The sequence below is a fragment of the Lagenorhynchus albirostris genome, chromosome 9, assembly GCF_949774975.1.
Source record: "Lagenorhynchus albirostris chromosome 9, mLagAlb1.1, whole genome shotgun sequence".
NCBI classification, from domain to species: domain Eukaryota; kingdom Metazoa; phylum Chordata; class Mammalia; order Artiodactyla; family Delphinidae; genus Lagenorhynchus; species Lagenorhynchus albirostris.
The window spans coordinates 76,176,955-76,198,520 of record NC_083103.1 but is presented as its reverse complement, the minus strand read 5'-3'; the positions used below and the strand labels follow the sequence as shown (position 1 = coordinate 76,198,520).

General features: G+C 38.8%; 1 protein-coding gene across 1 annotated transcript in view; it reads right to left on the bottom strand.

The window, feature by feature from the left end:
• The window catches only part of ARHGAP42 (Rho GTPase activating protein 42), a 293,648-nt gene that overhangs the window by 86,268 nt on the left and 185,814 nt on the right, over nt 1–21,566 (bottom strand). The window contains exon 5 of the mRNA XM_060160265.1: nt 4,942–5,043. Within this exon, the coding sequence (XP_060016248.1) occupies nt 4,942–5,043 (102 nt within the window). The remainder of the gene's footprint in view (nt 1–4,941; nt 5,044–21,566) is intronic.

Sequence of the window (21,566 nt, the reverse complement as noted above, 5' to 3'; positions counted from 1 at the left end):
CTCTTGTTGATCAGTGTCCTGAAGTTGGCTGTCCTACCTCAGAGGCAGAGCCCTGCCTCCTGGCTGGAGCACCAAAAGCTTTTCATCCACAGGCTCAGGATAAAAGGGAGAAAAAGTAGAGGGAATTAGTAGAAGTATGAGGAAAGAAAGAAGGAAAGGAGGGTAGGAAGGAAGGAAGAAAGAAAGAAAGAAGCAAAGAAGGAAAGAAGGCAAGAAGGAAAGAAAGGAGGGAGGGAGGGAGGGAGGAAGGAAGGAAGGAGGGAAAGAAGGAAAAAAGACAGAAAGCAGATACAGTAAAAATAAAATAAAGTATAATAAAGTTATTGAATTAAAAACTTCTTATTTAGAAAAAAAAAAAGGGACGGAAAGAACCTTAGGACAAATGTTGGAAGCAAAGCTATACAGACAAAATCTTACACAGAAGCGTACACATACACCCTCACTAAAAGAGGTAAATGGGGAAAAATCCTAAATCTTGCTGTCAGAGACCACCTCCTCAATTTGGGATGATTCGTTGTCTAAAGGAGGGAAGGAAGGACGGAAAGAAAGAAAGAAAGAACGAAGGTAAAGTATAATAATGTTATTAAAATTAATTATTAAGAAAAAAATTTAAAAAAAAAACATGGACGGATAGAACCCTAGGACAAATAGTGGAAGCAAGACTATACAGACAAGATCTCACACAGAAGCATACACATACACATTCACAAAAAGAGGAAAGGGGAAAAAATCATAGATCTTGCTCCTAAAGTCCACTTCCTTAATTTGGGATGATTGGTTGTCTATTCAGGTATTCCACAGATGCAGGGTATATCAAGTTGATTGTGGAGCTTTAATCCGTTGCTTCTGAGGCTGCTGGGAGAGATTTCCCTTTCTCTTCTTTGTTCTCACAGCTCCCAGGGCTAAGCTTTGGATTTGGCCCTGCCACTGCGTGTAGATCGCTGGAGGGCGTCTGTTTTTTGCTCAGACAGGATGGGGTTAAAAGAGCCGCTGATTGGGGGCTCTGGCGCACTCAGGCTGGCGGGGACGGAGGGGCACCGAGTGCGGGGCGGGCCTGCGGTGGCAAAGGCCGGCGTGACTTTGCACCAGCCTGAGGCGCGCTGTGCGCTCTCCCGGGGAAGTTGTCCCTGGATCCCGGGAACCCGGCAGTGGCGGGCTGCACAGGCTCCGCGGAAGAGGGGTGTGGAGAGTGACCTGTGCTCGCACACAGGCCCCTCGGTGGCGGCAGCAGCAGCCTTAACGTCTCCCGCCCGCCTCTGGGGTCCGTGCTTTTAGCCGCGGCTTGCGCCCGTCTCTGGATTCCGCGCTTTCAGCCGCGGCTCGCGCCCGTCTCTGGATTCCGCGCTTTCAGCCGCGGCTCGCGCCCGTCTCTGGAGCTCCTTTAAGCAGCGTTCTTAAACCCCTCTCCTCACGCCCCAGGAAACAAAGAGGGAAGGAAAAGTCTCCTGCCTCTTCTGCAGGTGCAGGCTTTTCCCCGGACTCCCTCCCGGCTAGCTGTGGTGCACTAACCCCTTCAGGCTATGTTCAAGCCGCCAACCCCAGTCCTCTCCCTGCGCTCCGGCCTCAGCTCGCAGCCCCGCCCGCCCCGGCGGGTGAGCAGACAAGCCTCTCGGGCTGGTGAGTGCCGGTCGGCACCGATCCTCTGTGCGGGAATCTCCCCGCTTTGCCCTCCGCACCCGTTGCTGTGCACTCCTCCGCATCTTCGAAGCTCCCCCCTCCGCCTCCCGCAGTCTCCGCCCGCGAAGGGGCTTCCTAGAGTGTGGAAACTTTTCCTCCTTCACAGCTCCCTCCCACTGGTGCAGGTGCCGTCCCTATTCTTTTGTCTCTGTTTTTTCTTTTGCCCTACCCAGGTACGTGGGGAGTTTCTTGCCTTTTGGGAGGTCTGAGGTCTTCTGCCAGCCTTCAGTAGGTGTTCTGTAGGAGTTGTTCCACGTGTAGATGTATTTCTGGTGTATCTGTGGGGAGGAAGGTGATCTCCGCGTCTTACTCTTCGGCCATCTTCCGCCTTCCCCCCCTCATTGTAGTTTTGATTTGCATTTCGGTAATCATTAGTGATGTCGAGCATCTTTTCATGTGCCTCTTGGCCATCTGTTTGTCTTCTTTGGAGGAATGTCTATTTAGGTCTTCCACCTGTTTTCTGATTGGGTTTTTTGTTTTTTTGATATTGAGTTGCATGAGCTGTTTGTATATTTTGGAGATTAATTTTTTTTTAACATCTTCATTGGACTATAATTGCTTTACAATGGTGTGTTAGTTTCTGCTTTATAACAAAGTGAATCAGCTCTACATATACATATATCCCCATATCTCCTCCCTCTTGCGCCTCCCTCCCACCCCCCCATCCCACCCCTCTAGGTGGTCACAAAGCACAAAGCTGAGCTCCCTGTGCTATGTGGCTGATCCCCACTAGCTATCTATTTTACATTTGGTAGTGTATATATGTCAATGCTACTCTCTCACTTTGTCCCAACTTACCCTTCCCCATCCCCCTCTCCTCAAGTCCATTCTCTACATCTGCGTCTTTATTCCTGCCCTGCCCCTAGGTTCTTCAGAACCTTTTTTTTTTTTTTTTAGATTCCATATATTGTGTTAGCATACAGTATTTGTTTTTCTCTTTCTGACTTACTTCACTCTGTATGACAGACTCTAGGTCCATCCACCTCACTACAAGTAACTCCATTTCGTTTCTTTTTATGGCTGAGTAATATTCCATTGTATATACATGCCACATCTTCTTTATCCATTCATCTGTCAATGGATACTTAGGTTGCTTCCATGTCCTGGCTATTGTAAACAGACCTGCAGTGAACATTGTGGTACATGACTCTTTTTGAATTATGGTTTTCTCAAGGTATCTGCCCAGTAGTGGGATTGCTGGGTCATATGGTAGTTCTGTTTTTAGTCTTTTAAGGAACCTCCATACTGTTCTCCATAGTGGCTGTATCAATTTACATTCCCACCAACAGTGCAAGAGGGTTCCCGTTCCTCCACACCCTGTCCAGCATTAATTGTTTATAGATTTTTTGATGATGGCCATTCTGACTGGTGTGAGGTGATACCTCATTGTAGTTTTGATTTGCACTTCTCTAATGATTAATGATGTTGAGCATTTTTTCATGTGTTTGTTGGCAATCTGTGTATCTTCTTTGGAGAAGTGTCTAGGTCTTCTACCCATTTTTGGATTGGGTTGTTTGTTTTTTTGATATTGAGTTGCATGAGCTGCTTGTACATTTTGGAAATTAATCTTCTGTGAGTTGTTTCATTTGCAAATATTTTCTCCCATTCTGAGGGTTGTCTCTTCATCTTGTTTATGGTTTCCTTTGCTGTGCAAAAGCTTTTAAGTTTCATTAGGTCCCATTTGTTTATTTTTGCTTTTATTTTCATTACTCTAGGAGGTGGGTCAAAAAAGATCTTGCTGTGATTTATGTCCAAGAGTGTTCTGAGACAGTCGATTTTTAAAATGGTACTTGGTCATGGCCTTTGGTACATGATGGTGACAGTTAGGGGAGCCCTTTCTACTTCATCTACATTCTCTCTTAGGTTTATTCTAATGCAATGTTTAAAGAGATATGTGAGCATTTAAGAAGTTTGGAATATGTGAACATAATATTAAATAACAACATAGTACGTCATAAGATTAAATATGTCCATGAAAGTTAAAAATAAAATTTTCCTTAATAACAGATTTTTCTCTATTTCACTTTAGCCCCAAAACCTTTCCATAGGCCCACAGCTGTATATTAAATTGTCCTATTTTAACAGCAGGTGTTAATAACAAGATATTCATTATAATGAACACATATTTAAATAACAAAACTCCCCAACATTAAACATTTTTAAGTGAAGAAATTCAATTCCCTCTAGGGGAACATAAGAGTATAGAAAAAAGGAATCAGAAGCAACTCTCCCATGCCTTTTGGACTACTGTTCCACTGCATTTGAACTCTAACTCGTCAAGCATGCTTTATGGCTGAATATGGAGGTCAGGGAAAGAAGCATAGGAAGAAGGAGGGCAGAGGACCAGACTGAACTTGAAAAACGGTTCAGGAAGGGAGGTGGCTTTGCTAGAGGATCAGGAGGAGGCATTTGAAAGAGGTTCCCCACCACAGTCCCTAGAAGTACAGAGAGGAGAGGAAGAAGAGATGAAAGGAGGCTCAGCACAGTACAAGATTCCCTATGAAGGGCTAGAGAGCAGTGATGAGCTGTAGGGGGACTAGCTCAACAACTCCCAGCTCAGCTCTGAGACACACCACTGTACACTGGGGGAATGATGGATGGTGTGTCAAGATTTAGTTGCTGCCAAGATGAAAGACAAGAGAGCCTTTTTTAAAAAAAAACATATCCCATCACTATTCCTCAGTAAAAGGACTATTCGATTTGACTAATTATAGTTGAAACACTACCGATGAGAAGAAATTTTCAGAAAAAAGGAAGAAATGGATTCCTTATATGCATACACTGTACATGTTAGTATATGCATATAAGGAATGTTGACTGTTGACTTGTTCTTTCAGAAAATTGACATAAAATAATGGAGATTTTAAAACATATAGTTGTATATGTATCTTTTTTCCCCTTAATGCTGATGCAACACCTTAAAAACAGGTATTTTTAACTTAATATAAATGCTATAACATGAATTTGGTAGGTCCTGCTATTTAAAATATTCCCAACAAGAAGAAAAAGAAATAGCCTTGTTTCACTCTTTCTCATTATTGAAGGAAATACTAATCTTTCTCTTAGAACTGTTAACATTAAATATCACAAGGCATGTAAAATGCTCAGCACAGTGCCTGTCTGTAGTAAGTGCTCAATTAAATATTCTTATTATCATTATTTTATTAAAGAGGAGCAGATTCTGAGATAATGTCTACTTTTCGAACTTTGGACTTCACAGGACAATGCTAATGCCCTTTCCACATTTCAGTTGGAAAAACTTACCTCCTGCAAATGAGACTCCTTTTTCTTTGCAGACAAATTTAAATGCTTGTCAAGAATAGAATAGTATTTTTCACTCTCCTTGTCAAATTTCTTCTTTCCATCCTAGGAGATCAAAAAAACAACAAAACATTCAAATTAGAGAATCAAGAAAACCTTGATTTCCACCATCCCCATCAAACATCCGCTGAAATTATTTAATAAAGATTTAGTGAGCTTCAACTACGTGCAAAACTTGATGAAGTAGAGTAGGAAGAAGGATGTGAAACAAAATCATTTGAGTATGTATTCTGATCTCAAAGAAGTTCATGGAACTATAGTATGGAGGGGGCAGGCTGCCTACAGTAGAATTCTTTTGAACACTTTATAACTGATTCTCAGCAAGAAATTCTGACCTGGGATAGGACCAAGAGAAAACATCTCTTTTAGGCTTTTTGGTGATTCAGTGAGTTAATATACAACCAGTTTAGAGAACCACTTGCACACTCTTCTCAAGGAATCATAATATTTCCCAGCCACCAAAAAGATGCCTCTTACTGAGCTCTGCCCACCAGAGCAACAGTCAGCTCTACCCACCACCAGTCCCTCCCATCAGGAAACTTACACAAGCCTCTTAGATAGCCTCATCCACCAGAGGGCAGACAGCAGAAGCAAGAAGAATTACAATCCTGCAGCCTGTGGAAGAAAAACCACATTCATAGAAAGATAGACAAGATGAAAAGGCAGAGTGCTATGTACTAGAAGAAGGAACAAGATAAAACCCCAGAAAAACAACTAAATGAAGTGGAGATAGGCAACCTTCCAGAAAAAGAATTCAGAATAATGATAGTGAAGATGATCCAGGACCTCAGAAAAAGGATGGAGGCAAAGATCGAGAAGATGCAAGAAATGTTTAACAAAGATCTAGACGAATTAAAGAACAAACAGAGATGAACAATACAATAACTGAAACGATAACTACACTAGAAGGAATCAATAGCAGAATAACTGAGGCAGAAGAACGGATAAGTGACCTGGAAGACAGAATGGTGGGATTCACTGCTGTGGAACAGAATAAAGAAAAAAAGAATGAAAAGAAATGAAGACAGCCTAAGAGGCCTCTGGGACAACATTAAATGCAACAACATTCACATTATAGCGGTCCCAGAAGGAGAAGAGAGAAAGGACTAGAGAAAATATTTGAAGAGATTATAGTCAAAAACTTCCATAACATGGGAAAGGAAATAGGCACCCAAGTCCAGGAAGCACAGTGAGTCCCATACAGGATAAATGCAAGGAAAAACAGGCCGAGACACATATTAATCAAATTGGCAAAAATTAAAGACAAAGAAAAATTATTGAAAGCAGCGAGGGAAAAACGACAAATAACATCCAAGGGAATTCCCATAAGGTTAACAGGTGATTTCCCAGCAGAAACTCTACAAGCCAGGAGGGAGTGGCATGATATACTTAAAGTGATGAAAGGGAAAAACCTACAACCAAGATTACTCTACCTGGCAAGGATCTCATTCAGATTCGAAGGAGAAATCAAAAGCTTTACAGACAAGCAAAAGCTAAGAGAATTCAGCACCACCAAACCAGCTCTACAACAAATGCGAAAGGAAATTCTTTGTGGGAAACACAAGAAAAGAAAAGGACCTACAAAAACAACCCCAAAATAATTAAGAAAAGGGTCATAGGAACATACATAACAATAATTACCTTAAACATGAATGGATTAAATGCTCCAACCAAAAGACACAGGCTTGCTGAATGGATACAAAAACAAGACCCATATATATGCTGTCTACAAGAGACCCACTTCAGACCTATGGACATATACAGACTAAAAGTGAGGGGATGGAAAAAGATATTCCATGCAAATGGAAATCAAAAGAAAGCTGAGGTAGCTATACTCATTATCAGATAAAATAGACTTTAAACTAAACAATGTTACAAGAGACAAGCAAGGACACTACATAATGATCAAGGGATCAAACCAAGAAGAAGATATAACAATTATAAATATATATGCACACGACATAAGAGTACCTCAATACATAAGGCAACTGCTAGCAGCTATAAAAGAGGAAATTGACAGTAACACAATAATAGTGTGGGACTTTAACACCTCACTTATACCAATGGACAGATCATCCAAACAGAAAATTGATAAGGAAACACAAGCTTTAAATGACACAACAGACCAGATAGATTTAATGGATATTTATGGGACATTCCAGCCAAAAACAGCAGATTACACTTTCTTCTCAAGTGCGCACGGAACATTCTCCAGGATAGATCACATCTTGGGTCACAAATCAAACCTCAGTAAATTAAAAAAAATTGAAAGCATATCAAGCATCTTTTCTGACCACAATGCTTGAGATTAGAAATGAATTAGAGGGAAAAGAACGTAAAAAGTACAAACACATGGAGGCTAAACAATACGTTACTAAATAACCAAAAGATCACTGAAGAAATCAAAGAGGAAATCAAAAAATACCTACAGACAAATGACAGTGAAAACACAATGATCCAAAACCTATGGGGTGCAGCAAAAGCAGTTCTAAGAGGGAAGTTTATAGCTATACAAGCCTAAGTCAAGAAATAAGAAACATCTCAAATAAACAATCTAACCTTACACCTAAAGGAACTAGAGAAAGAAGAACAAACAAAACCCAAAGTTAGCAGAAGGAAAGAAATCATAAAGATCAGAGCACAAATAAATGAAATAGAAACAAAGAAAACAATAGCAAAGATCAATAAAAGTAAAAGCTGGTTCTTTGAGAAGATAAACAAAATTGATAAACCGTTAGCCAGACTCATGAAGAAAAAGAGGGAGAGGACTCAAATCAATAAAATTAGAAATGAAAAAGGAGAAGTTACGACAGACGCCGCAGAAATACAAAGCATCCTAAGAGACTACTACAAGCAACTGTATGCCAATAAAATGGACAACCTGGAAGAAATGGACAAATTCTTACACAGGTATAACCTTTCAAGACTGAACCAGGAAGAAATAGAAAATATGAACAGACCAATCACAAGTAATGAAATTCAAACTGTGATTAAAAATCTTCCAAAAAACAAAAGTCCAGGACCAGATGGCTTCACAGGGGAATTCTATCAAACATTTAGAAAAGAGCTAACACCCATCCTTCTCAAACTCTTCCAAAACTTGCAGAGGAAGGAACGCTCCCAAACTCATTCTATGAGGCCACCATCACCTGATACCAAAAGCAGACAAAGATACTACAAAAAAAGAAAATTACAGACCAATATCACTGATGAATATAGATGCAAAAATCCTCAACAAAATACTAGCAAACAAAATCCAACAACACATTAAAAGGATCACACACCATGATCAAGTGGGACTTATCCTAAGGATGCAAGGATTCTTCAATATACACAAATCAATCAATGTGATATACCATATTAACAAATTGAAGAAGAAAAACCATATGATCATCTAAATAGATGTAGAAAAAGCTTTTGACAAAATTCAACACCCATTTATGATAAAAACTCCCCAGAAAGTGGGCATAGAGGGAACCTACCTCAACATAATAAAGGTTGTATATGACAAACCCACAGCAAACATCATTCTCAATGGTGAAAAAATGAAAGCATTTCCTCTAAGGTCAGGAACAAGACAAGGATGTCCACTCTCACCACTATTATTCAACATAGTTTTGGAAGTCCTAGCCACGGCAATCAGATAAGAAAAAGAAATAAAAGGAATCCAAATAGGAAAAGAAGAAGTGAAACTGTCACTGTTTGCAGATCACATGATACTACACATAGAGAATCCTAAAAATGCCACCAGAAAACTACTAGAGCTAATCAATGAATTTGGTAAAGTTGCAGGATACAGAATTAATGCACAGAAATCTCTTGCATTCCTATACACTAAAGATGAAAAATCTGAAAGAGAAATTAAGGAAACACTCCCATTTACCACTGCAACAAAAACAATAAAATACCTAGGAATAAACTTACCTAGGGAGACAAAAGACCTGTATGCAGAAAACTATAAGACACTGGTGAAAGAAATTAAAGATGCTACCAACAGATGGAGAGATATACCATGTTCTTGGATTGGAAGAATCAACATTGTGAAAATGACTATACCACCCAAAGCAATCTACAGATTCAATGCAATCCCTATCAAATTACCAATGGCATTTTTTATAGAACTAGAACAAAAAGTCTTAAAATTTATATGGAGACACAAAAGACCCCGAACAGCCAAAGTAGTCTTCAGGGAAAAACACGGAACTGGAGAAATCAGACTCCCTGACTTCGGACTATACTACAAAGCTACAGTAATCAAGACAATATGGTACTGGCCCAAAAACAGAAACATAGATCAATGGAACAAGATAGAAAGCCCAGAGCTAAAACCATGCACCTATGGTCAACTAACCTATGACAAAGGAGGCAAGGATATACAATGGAGAAAAGACAGTCTCTTCAATAAGTGGTGCTGGGAAAACTGGACAGCTACATGTAAAAGAATGAAATTAGAACACTCCCTAACACCATACACAAAAATAAACTCAAAATGGATTTGAGACCTAAATGTAAAACTGGACACTATAAAACTCTTAGAGGAAAACACAGGAAGAACACTGTTTGACATAAATCACGGCAAGATCTCTTCTTGATCCAACTCCTAGAGTAATGGAAATAAAAACAAAAATAAACAAATGGGACCTAATGAAACTTCAAAGCTGTTGCACAGCAAAGGATACCATAAACAAGACGAAAAGGCAACCCTCAGAATGGGAGAAAATATTTGCAAACGAATCAACGAACAAAGGATCAATCTCCAAAATATATAAACAGCGCATGCAGCTCAATATTAAAGAAACAAACAACGCAATCCAAAAATGGGCAAAAGACCTAAATAGACATTTCTCTAAAGAAGACATACAGATGGCCCAGAAGCACATGAAAAGCTGCTCAACATCACTAATTATTAGAGAAATGCAAATCAAAACTACAATAAGGTATCACCTCACACTAGTTAGAATGGGCATCATCAGAAAATCTACAAACAACAAATGCTGGAGAGGGTGTGGAGAAAAGGGAACCCTCTTGCACTGTTGGTGTGAATGTAAATTGATACAGCCACTATGGAGAACAGTATGGAGGTTCCTTAAAAAACTAAAAATAGAATTACCATATGATCCAGCAATCCCACTACTGGGCATATACCCAGAGAAAACCATAATTCAAATAGACACATGCACCCCAATGTTCACTGCAGCACTATTTACAATAGCCAGGTCATGGAAGCAACCTAAATGCCCATCAACAGACGAATGGATAAAGAAGTTGTGGTACATATATACAATGGAATATTACTCAGCCATAAAAAGGAATGAAATTGAGTCATTTGTTGAGACGTGGATGGATCTAGAGACTGTCATACAGAGTGAAGTAATAAGTCAGAAAGAGAAAAACAAATATCGTATATTAACGCATGTATGTGGAACCTAGAAAAATGGTACAGATGAACCGGTTTGTAGGGCAGAAGTTGAGACACAAATGTAGAGAACAAACATATGGACACCAAGGGGGGAAAACTGCGGGGGGGTGGGGATGGTGGTGTTCTGAATTGGGTGATTGGGATTGACATGTATACGCTAATGTGTATAAAATTGATGACTAATAAGAACCTGCTGTATAAAAAATAAATAAAATAATATATATATATTTTAAAAAGATGCCTGATATTTCATACAACTCATTTTTGACAGGAAGGAAAATAGACCTTCAAAACCTGGTAGCGTGAAATAATTAGAACAGTTCAGTCAAGTCAAAAGGATTAGCAACATCTGTGTCATATACTCAACAGAACTCTAATAGCTGACCTTTGCATATCCCTAAAATGACACTGTTCTCTAGGGGAGCTGTAAACCAGTCTAGTCTTTTGTGGAGGAGGAGGATACTTTACCTTTTATCCTCTGGCATACTTTTATAGAAATGCAAATGGAATAAAATCTTAAAGAGAACAGGACATGCCTGGGCATATAATCTTCTTCAACTATAAATATGTTATCCACAAGGTATGTCTTTTCCATTCATGGGTCCATATGAAATAAATACTAGGTGATCACACTCATAAATTTTATTGGCTAAAGAAGTACTATTTCTTGCTTTTATTTCAGTGTCTCTTGAAGTGCAAGAGCTGGACCACCTTAATCAGAGTCAAGTATTTTAAAGCCTATTAAAAATGTAGATTCTTATTTCCCTCATATAGAGATTCAGACATTGTTATTTTTAACAAGCTCTGTGATTATTATGCATAACGCTTTGCTTCATTATTTGCATATGTATTTGGAGGAGATTAATTAAAAATGATGGAAGGATGGATGAGGAGAGGAGAGGAAGGGAGTTTGGGAGTTAGGGAAGAGGAAAGGAGAAGAGGGGCAGGCCTCTGACCTATCTTTCTGAGGACCCTGAGGGTGTCAGATCCAGGTTAATACATCCACAGAATTCCATTTTGACCCACTGGCACTCTAAACATTTTATCTCCTCAATTGTATTTCCAGGAACCCATCATGATCTAGTTGCAAAGATGGAACTTTAGAAACTTAACTGGTAAAATGGCATTAAATGGAAAGAGCACGTAGGGTTCTGCTGTAAAGGTTCTAGTCACTTTTAGATCTTTGAAGAGTACTGGTATGTCTGTGTATTACAGTATTATACCTGTAAATGACGAGGGGGGAAAATCAACATCTTCAAAGCATTTTTATTATTTAAGGAGAAAATGTGGCTCTACTAGAAGAAACAAAATTGAAAAATAAAAAGTGGCATTCCCATCCAAAAAAGGTCTTTTGAGGAACTCACACAACAAAATGTACAGGAGAGAACCCAAAAGAAAGCAGAGAAGTCCAAGGTTCAGAATGGGAGGAGCTTGTCCTGTCCACGGTTGAAAGAGATACCTGGGTGAACATTCCATCATTAGCTCAGTGGACGTTACTCTTTAATCTGGCATTTCATGCCCACAACTGACCTGCCCAAGCAATTTCTCCAAAAGTCTCTCTCATTAGCCCTTTATTTATTTATTTATTTTTTGCGGTACGCGGGCCTCTCACTGTAGTGGCCTCTCCTGTTACGGAGCACAGGCTCCGGACGCGCAGGCTCAGCGGCCCAGCCACTCCACGGCATGTGGGATCTCTCCGGACCGGGGCACGAACCCGTGTCCCCTGAATCGGCAGGCGGACTCTCAACCACTGCGCCACCAGGGAAGCCCTCTCTCGTTAGCCCTTTTGAGCTCCTATTCTCTGTTCTCTGCAGACCACCTCCTCTCTGATACAAATACTTACTTTTTCCAACAACCACATATTCAAGTTAGATCTACTGTTAGCATCCAGCTTAAACAGACCTCATTCATATGTCCCCTCCATCAACTCTCTCTCCCTTTGGATGCTCATATAGCTTTATATGAGTTTCTTATGGTGTTCATGTCCTACATTGTAGCAGGGAAATTTATGCATGTATCTTCTCATCCTTAAAACTGAAAATTTGAGAGAGTGCTCAATAAATATCTAATGAACAAGTGAAATTATTCCTCTTATAACACGGCACCACAGTCCCTCACAAACATTCCATTTGATCAAAAAAACCAATATCCATGATATAAGGGACAATTCTGCACAAATGGCCTTAACTCAATCCCAGTGATACATGAATACTGGGGGCAACCAGCTGCCTTACAGTGTAGTACACAAAACTGACCCACTTTCATCTTACAATAGGGGGCTTAAAATTTCTCACTGTGCAGAGAAGAAACTATTTGGGGGAAAAGAGAACACAGCTGTGGTGACTACACTTGCATCTTTGTTTTTCAGTCCGTGTTTGATGGTGTTTTGGGAAATGTTAATTCCGTGCCAACACATCAGCATTCCTGGCAATACAAAAATCGTTCCCAGAAGCACTTCCTGGACTCTTATTCAAACCCTGGCCCTTCACACCACCAGGCCCGGGAAAAGGATTTACTCAAAGGGTCCCATGATGTAGACAACAAAAACACACTCAGTTCTAGCATAAAATTAAAGAGCTGAGTTGAAAGAGTAGGATACGTGAAGGACAGCTATAATCTAAGGAAGCATGTTCTTGAAAGCCAAGAGCACTTCTTGCAACTCACATCTCCCCCCAAAAGCCATGATTTACTGCTCCTGTAAGTCAAGTCTTATTTGGCCTTAGTAACTTAATACTACACAGCTACCTCCTGTCCTTTGTGTTACTTGTCGTGGATATCAAGTGAAGAATTTTCTCTGAAACCAGTGCTGCAGAAGGAAGGGAAAATAACACACAAATCTTTACTAAACACTGTATGTGATCGATGTCTTCTTATTATCATACCATGACTCAAAGAAAGGGAGACTATGTCACAATGGTATGACATTTTCTATAAACCCACAGTAAGTGCATTTGAACTAGGTAATCATGTAAAATGAAATCATATTTATGTGTAATATATGTTTGTATGTGTGTGTGTGTTATAAAATCTTAAAATATACCATCAAAAATGGCAAATTAATCCCCAAACCCAATTACGGTTGCAAAAGTGTAAGATAAGTTCAAGGTCTTCAATTTGTGTTCCAAGCTACACTGTATTTACTCTGAGCACATTATCACTTAGCTTCTAAGATTAGCAACTGTGGTCATGCCACACCTTCACTGCATACCCTGAAGTAAGGAACAGGAAGAAAACTCCAAGTGTCAGTCTTACTCTTAAAGTTGTTGTATATGACAAAAAAGTCAAATATTCGTATAAACTATAGGTCTCTCACATAAATAAAAAGTGTTAAATTATACACAACTGTTAAAATCAAGGCCTAATCAATGCCTTGCATTGACCACAAGAGGGTACCAAACGTGAAAAATAGACTCTACCACAACATTTAGAAAATCACAAAGAGAAATTCTCAAAGCTTTATCTAATTGCATTTTTTTCTATAAAAGATTAACGCAAAGCTTTGTTTAAACAGCTGTCTTAGCAACCTTTATTTTAATGTTATCATGATCAAAATTTTTTTAAATAGAGGAAATGAAAAAGTATTTTCTATATTCCTTTTTTTTTTTAAAATGGAGCACATATTTAGGATTTATGCATCTGAATTTTAAGACAACTTCAAGGTTATAATTGCCACTCAGGATATTGCAAAATTTCCCATGCAACTATTTAAGTCAACATGTTAGCATAACCATCAGCTAAATAAGCATTATACATATATTTTGAAAATCCTTCGAGTGAATGCATAGTAGTAGAAATAGTAATACGAAGAGTAATAATAAATACTGATAGCTAAATTTCTATTCCAGAAAAATGTGTAATTCTTATAAACTGCCACCATGCTAGGCATTAAGAGGAAAAGAAATAGCTCTAACTACCAATCCCAGCTAGACTTCTTTCTCCTCTGATAGTGGGACTTCCTCACTGCTCAGAACAGCAGCCTAGGGTGACACTACCATTTCTAAGTCTGAGAAGGGCCAGATGCTTGGATATTCCACACACTTGCTACCCACACAGGAGTTTCCCGAGGTCCAAGAGATGCCTGGTATCCAGAAACCCAGGTTGTTGACATGCTTTCACAGCAATGTCCCACCTCAGGGTAACTGCACCCAACCATTCCCAGTCTCCCAAGCCATTCCCCACCAAGTCCCTCTTCCTCAATCTGCTGAAATACAGACATTCCAAAAGGGCTCCTTCCTGGGTAGTTGCACCAGCACAATCCATTATATCTGCCCCATTCCAATTATCTCACCACTACCACGTCCAGGTGATCAGATTCATAGGAGCCAGAGGTTTCATATTTGCCTCTATAATGAACTCTTACAAATTGGAAAGATAGAAAAACAGATAAAAATATATGTGAAGGATATGAAGGAATAACACAAAAGAAAGCCAAAAGAGTAACAAACATATAAAGAACTTTTCAAACTCATTAGTACTTAAGAGAAAAGCAAATTAAAATATTAAGATATCACATTATATCTATCAGCTATTGATTGGCAAGAGTTAGAAAGCTGAATAACACTACACGTTGAGTGAATTTGGAGACACAGGAACCCTTCTGTATGGTGTGATTGTAGAGAAGTACAGCCTTTCCAAAGAGAAATTCAACATTTCTAAGTGGCATATATGTGTGCCCTAAAAAACAGCTTCTGGTGTACATCCTGAAAAGATCCTCACAGAAAAGTCCATAAGGAAACACAGATGAGGATTTGTGAAAACAGGAAGATAGCCAGGGTATTTATTGGTGGACATAAATGAATTAGAAGCATACCGTGAACTGGTAGGCATGAAGTAAATATTACATGTGGATGGATCTTAAAACACAATTTTGAGTGAAAACCACAAAGCACAAAATAGATAAATATCCCAAAATCATTTATGTAAATTAAAGAGCCATGCATAGAAAAATAATACCAATTTTGTTAAGAACATAAGACATAAATATACACATTGAACTTATGAGAATGGTTGCTATATAAATATGAAAATGTGAATGCAGTATAAGTAAATGAATAAAACAAGAGAGCTGTGAACTAAAAAGGAAAATAGATGAGAAAAGATAAGAAAAATTAGAAGCTTAATCATGAAACCCAACATCTGACTAACAGAACTACTGAAAGAAAAAAATGTAGGGAGGGAATGACCAAAAAAATAATTCATGAAAATTTCCAGAACTGATAAAAAAGTATCCATATTGAAATGACACAATATATACAAGGCACAATAAATGAGAAAATATTACAAAACCATGAATAAAATCAAAGCCTAAAAACAGAGGTCAAATAAAAATCATCAGAAATCAATAATGAACCCACAGCAACAACACAGGAAGTTGTAAAACAAAGGTGCAGTGCCTTCAAAATTCTCAGGAATAATGAATTCCAACCTAGATTTCTATATCCAAATTGTCAATCTAGATTGAGGGTAGAATAAAACTATTTACAAACACACAAGGTCTCAAAAGTTTTACTGTACTATCGTACTGTACTATTATTATACATTCTTCTCAAGCTCGCATGGAATGTTCACCAACACAGACTACATTCTGGGCCATAAAACACATCTTAGCAAATTTAAAAAATAGAAATCATTCTCAGAGCACAGTGGAATTAAGTTGGAAATCAACAACATAAAGATAGCTGGAAAATCACAAAATACTCAGAGATTAAACAACACACTTCTAAATGACACATAGGTTAAAGAGGAAATCTGAAGAGAGATTAAAAACATTTTAAACTAAATGAAAATTAAACATTAAAATTTCTGGATACAGCAGAATCAATGCTTATAGGGAAAACTATAGCACTGAAAAACATTAAAGGGAATAAATGGATGAAATGAGGAAAATGGGAAGAAAGAAGACAGACAAAAGGAGCAGGAAGCAGAGGAGGTACTTATAATGCTACTTTAGACTTTAGGAGAGATAGAGAATGCTACTGAACGTTTTCGATGATTTTTGATTGTTAATCAATCCTCTTGTGGACTGTGTAAAGACAGAAGATTGCGATCAGGAGGGTGGATAGCGTCTGGAGTGGCTATAATCTTATGGGCTCTGGCATGACATCATGGATAAACCTAAAGTTACACAACTCTGCACACTCCAGGCAGGATGTTTGGAAAATTACCCTGAGTGAGTTTAGGGATTTCCTAATTAAAAGTAATCCAAAGCTTTTCTTCATGCCCGACATTCAAATTTCTCTTCTTCTTGGATGACAGAGGACTTGGAGAATAAAATAAAAATCTCAGTCACAAAATTCAAAAACTATTGATAACATGGAAGGACAACAAACATGGGGACAAAAGACTGACACCATGACAGAGAATGCTCATGATAAGTACTGCATCTGACTGAGACAGAGAGAGGTGTTTTTCCTTAACTCCCAAAGTGAAAGCCACAGCGAGTGGAAATTAATTTTTCATATTATATTAATATTATACTTTTTTTAATCCAAAGTTCCTAGAAAACAGAGCCTGAGGCAAAGTTGTTGCCTGCTACAACTAGCATACAACCTTGTGGAGCAGCAGTAGAGACAAAGGGAACAGACAGGAAAGGAGGAAAGAAGATACAAGTGTTTATTACTGAATGAACCACAGAAACAGGAGGAAAAACAGCCAGTTGCTCAGGCAATAAGGTACATATCCATTCAGGTTTTACAAAACCAACACACCTCAGGACATTTCCATTGGGTAAGCAAGGATTTATCTGCCAGTTTCTCCCATAAGTGGTCAACATTTGCTCCATGGGACAGGAACTCTCCTGAGTTCTTTCAGATTGTCATCTGGCCCTCCAGTAGTTGTGGGAGAGGCCAGAGCCCAGGGTCCACCCTCGTACTCTATCAAAAGTCCATATGTGATGAGCAACAGCCAATAGGCCACTGAGCCTGTGCACCACAGCTGCTGCAACTCCACTGAAGCAGGGTGATGGGGGCCTGGCTGGAGCCAGGCCCTGATCATGTGTGAGGAATAAGAAGTGACAACCCTAGGCCACAGTTATCTTCTGAGCAAACCCTAAGGCCCTGGGAAGGGCATAAACTGGGCCTAATACCAATACACACATTCCTGAGATATGGATTTAAGATTTTATCTTGCTGAGTTTGCTATCTTTATGATTTTTGATAATAAAAGTATAACATTTTCAAGGGATTTGCAGACTCATTCACAACCTTGTTCTCTTGAGCCGATTTTGTACATTCAATATCATAGGCTTTCAAGAAGATCACGTTTATAAATAGGAAATAAATAATGTGTTATCATGATTCCCATGTTATACAGTGGAAAAATGAGGTTCATGGAAATTAACTATAGTCCACTCAATCAGCAAAAGGGTGGAGTCCAGACTAAAACACAAGACCTTTCTCAACATCAGCATAAATAGCACAACTGCTTAGTTTTAACTTTTTAAAGGAAAATGACCCCCATCCTCCAAAGGGTTGAAGTGCCTTGGTCAATATCAAAGAATTACTCACTTGAGCCAAAGCTTGGAACAGCCCTCTCCTGTGTATAAGCCCTCTCCTGTGATAAAAGCTCTGCTTTTATCAAAAGCCTTTTTTGGCAGAGTGCCAGACTTTTCCACAGTAATAGAACCCCTAAATTGTAGCAGGGCACACAGCCACCAAGAAGAAAGATTGCATTTCCCAATCTCCAAGCAAGGAGATGTGTCATGTGAATAAGTTTTGTTCACAGAATATGAGCAGAAGCATTGGGGGGCCAGCTTCCAGAAGCCTTCCAAAAATGTCTGGTGCTCCTCCTTCAACCTTTTCTCCCACAGGGAAGAACATGCTCTGATCTTGTACTGCAGAATGCCCTTTCTGCTCAATTCCTCTGCCCTTCCTTCCTTGACTTTCAACATTAGGTTAACCTCAGAGGTTAACCTCTCTTTATGAGAACAAGTTATCATTGCAGGTGTTTCTGTCTAAAGTCTAATTTCTACAGACAGACTGAAGGGCTTCCCAGGATAAAGATGACAGGAAAGGGAAGGACAGAATGTGTGTGTGTGTGTGCGTGTGCGTGTGCGTGCGTGTGTGTGTGTGTGTGAGAGAGAGAGAGAGAAATTGATTCTGATTGATTTATTCAGCCCAACATGTTAATAGTGTGGAGGTTGAGAAATCTTGGACTAGACTGTTAGCTAACATGGTATTTCCCACATGAAAAAAGGCTCAATGTGTAACTGCTGACCAGATGAATTATAATCAGCCAGTTCTGTAAACACTGTCACACAGTCATAGCTATTCTCTGGATTTTATCACCAAGCGTATTACCTTGGACATGTTAACAACTCTAGGGCCTTGTTCATCTTATCTGTCACCTAATAGTTGGATTCAATGACTTCAGCTTAAACATTATGGAAGCAAGTAGAGTATAAAGTAGTTAACTGCTTAAAGCACAAACATGGTTATTTCTCTGGCATTGCTGTACATGAGCTTTTCCTAGGTACACCCACCATAAGAAAAACCTCAGAGGGATGGCCATTGGTGGTGTGGCCCTGCCAGTTGGCAAACAACCCCTGATACAAAAAGATAAATATCGACAGTCAGTAAGGTAGGGATTAGTAAGAAATAACTACTCTTTCACTTTCAGCAAGTATTGATACAATCTTAGCTACTCCTTGGTCTTATTTAGTTTGGGGTTTTAGACTCCAATCCTCAAAATGTCACACTAACTGCTAAGAACAATGAAAAGCTTAAAGGAATGAGACAAAGCATCAAAGGTTGCCAGCACTGAAAACTGTCAACTTGGTAGTTAAATGTGGAGGCTGGATGGTATTGGTACCAGTTGGCTACTTTCAAGCCACACAACTTAAGCCACAAACTTAAGAACAAATCTCAATTTTCATTCACAAAAATACACTTTTTTTTTTTTTTTTACTCTACTGTGCTAGTTCAGCATTCAGTGCTGTTTGTGCCTGAAGTTTAAACAGCTACATATCACTTTTGCTTTATAAACAAGAAGTCTCTCCGTTTCGTCATATAAACATGATGAGAACACACTTGTGAGATGTAGTCTGTGTAGTCTAGAGTCACTGTCTTGCCTCTAGTGACGTTACCAAAATTATCACTCCTACATGTCCCTGAAGTGTAGACTGTTTATAACGATGCTGGTTATAAGGGAGGGCTGGTCAAACCTAATCCTGTTAAATTCTGTGAAGGAATATTTGTCAGAATACATTTAGACGCTTCTTCAGATTGTAAGACTAGAAGTGTGGATAACTGAAAAATCTTTTATTTTCACTGGAATGCAATCATGCTAAAATTCAAAATAGTCACAAACAATGCTTAATTCGTTCTTATTTATCAAAGAATAACAGAGAAAAACAAAAAAGATATTGGTTAGTAAAAGGTGGGCTTAACTCCTAGGCATAGAGTGATTCACTATTTCTCAAGAAATAGTTAATAAATGTTTTTAATGATGATCTTAGTCCAGCTTTGAGACTTAAAACAACCAAGTTGTGAAAATGAACAATGGAGAGAAGCTAAAATAAAATTTTCCACCAAGTGTATATAGAGCTTGACTTAAGAAATAGGATTATTCTTTATTAGGGAATTTACCAAATACAATTAGCAAAAATAATTCTTAAAAGTTTAGTACTGTGGCTACAAAAAGTTCAGAATTAATTAACATGATTTGTATTATTCTTTCTTCCAACTATTAACATGCCAAACAATATAAATATTTAGGTATTCTGATTTTCATAGATTTAAATAAACTTCCAAAGACACTTTCTCAAAGAAAGTTAAAATTTATGCCAAAGGATACAATTTTCTTTCAGTTAATTAAATTAAAAGAGTAGCCATCTGTGCTGTTTGTCAATTATTTGTGATTCTAAATTTTCCCTCACCTTAATTCTTATTTATGTCCTTTGGGTCATTCACTGTGGTCATTTCAAATAAGTGAAAAGGAAAGTTTTAGCCCAACCTAATCTCTTTTGTATATTATTAACAATACTCTTAGCATTAATTAGAAAGTTCATTTCAATGCAAAGGCTAAGAATAGGGGTTATCTATTTGTTCTTTCCTAGAGTCCAAATATTCTCTCTCCTTATCACAAGTCCAACTTGAACCACAAGTTCAATAAATTTATTTAAGCTGAGTAAAATTAATTTAGAATAGCATAAAAGTGAAATTTAAGACCCTAAGACTCAAAAAGCCCTAATTTAATCCCATAAAGAAACACGCACAGGGCTTCCCTGGTGGTGCAGTGGTTGAGAGTCTGCCGGTTCGTGCCCCGGTCCGGGAAGATCCCACATGCAGCGGAGCGGCTGGGCCTGTGAGCCATGGCCGCTGAGCCTGCGCGTCCGGAGCCTGTGCTCCGCAACGGGAGAGGCCACAACAGTGAGAGGCCTGCGTACCGCAAAAAAAAAAAAAAAAAAGAAACACACACACACATGCCCCTAAATGTCTCTCTAAAGAGCAGCGCTGGTTGAATAAGGATTCTGTCATTCCTCATCAAATGATCCTTCAACCCTCCACGGAATCACATTATTCGAATGCTCCTGGCATTCTGACGAACACATGATGAGCACGAGGAGGGAAATCTAAGGTGAAGGAAATAATTTACAAGTTCTTTTAGTTGCTTGTAAAATCTGAGTATTTCACATGGTGATCACCTGTTCTCTGAGTATTTCACACGGTGTTCCACCAGTTGAGGAAACAGCAGAAGGAAATGGACTAAATTTGAGATATTTAGGTTAGTCATAGGGAAGAAGTTTTAAACTACTTAGTATATCTGACGATGCTGGTAGACAAGAGGTCATAACAACTAACAAATATGACCAAGTGGGCCAGACACTTCTTCCTGAGAGCTCCGTCACTGGATTAACATGGAAAGCCAGAAATAAAAAATGCTTCTGTTTTATGGGCACACAGAAATCAACAGCTAACTTGACAGTACATGGGAACTATGGTGACTGACTAGAAACCTGGCATTTTAAGACTTTTCCAGAAGGAGCTATAAGGCCTTCTTTGTGAATATTTTCTTCATTTGGTTCTAGACAGATGTCATATATAATCAGTCACTTTATAAAAGTGACTTCTTTTTATCATACTTTCTAAACACAGAACTAAGACACCAGATTTTACAGTGTGAATTAGGGATAAGCCTACAGCACTACTTT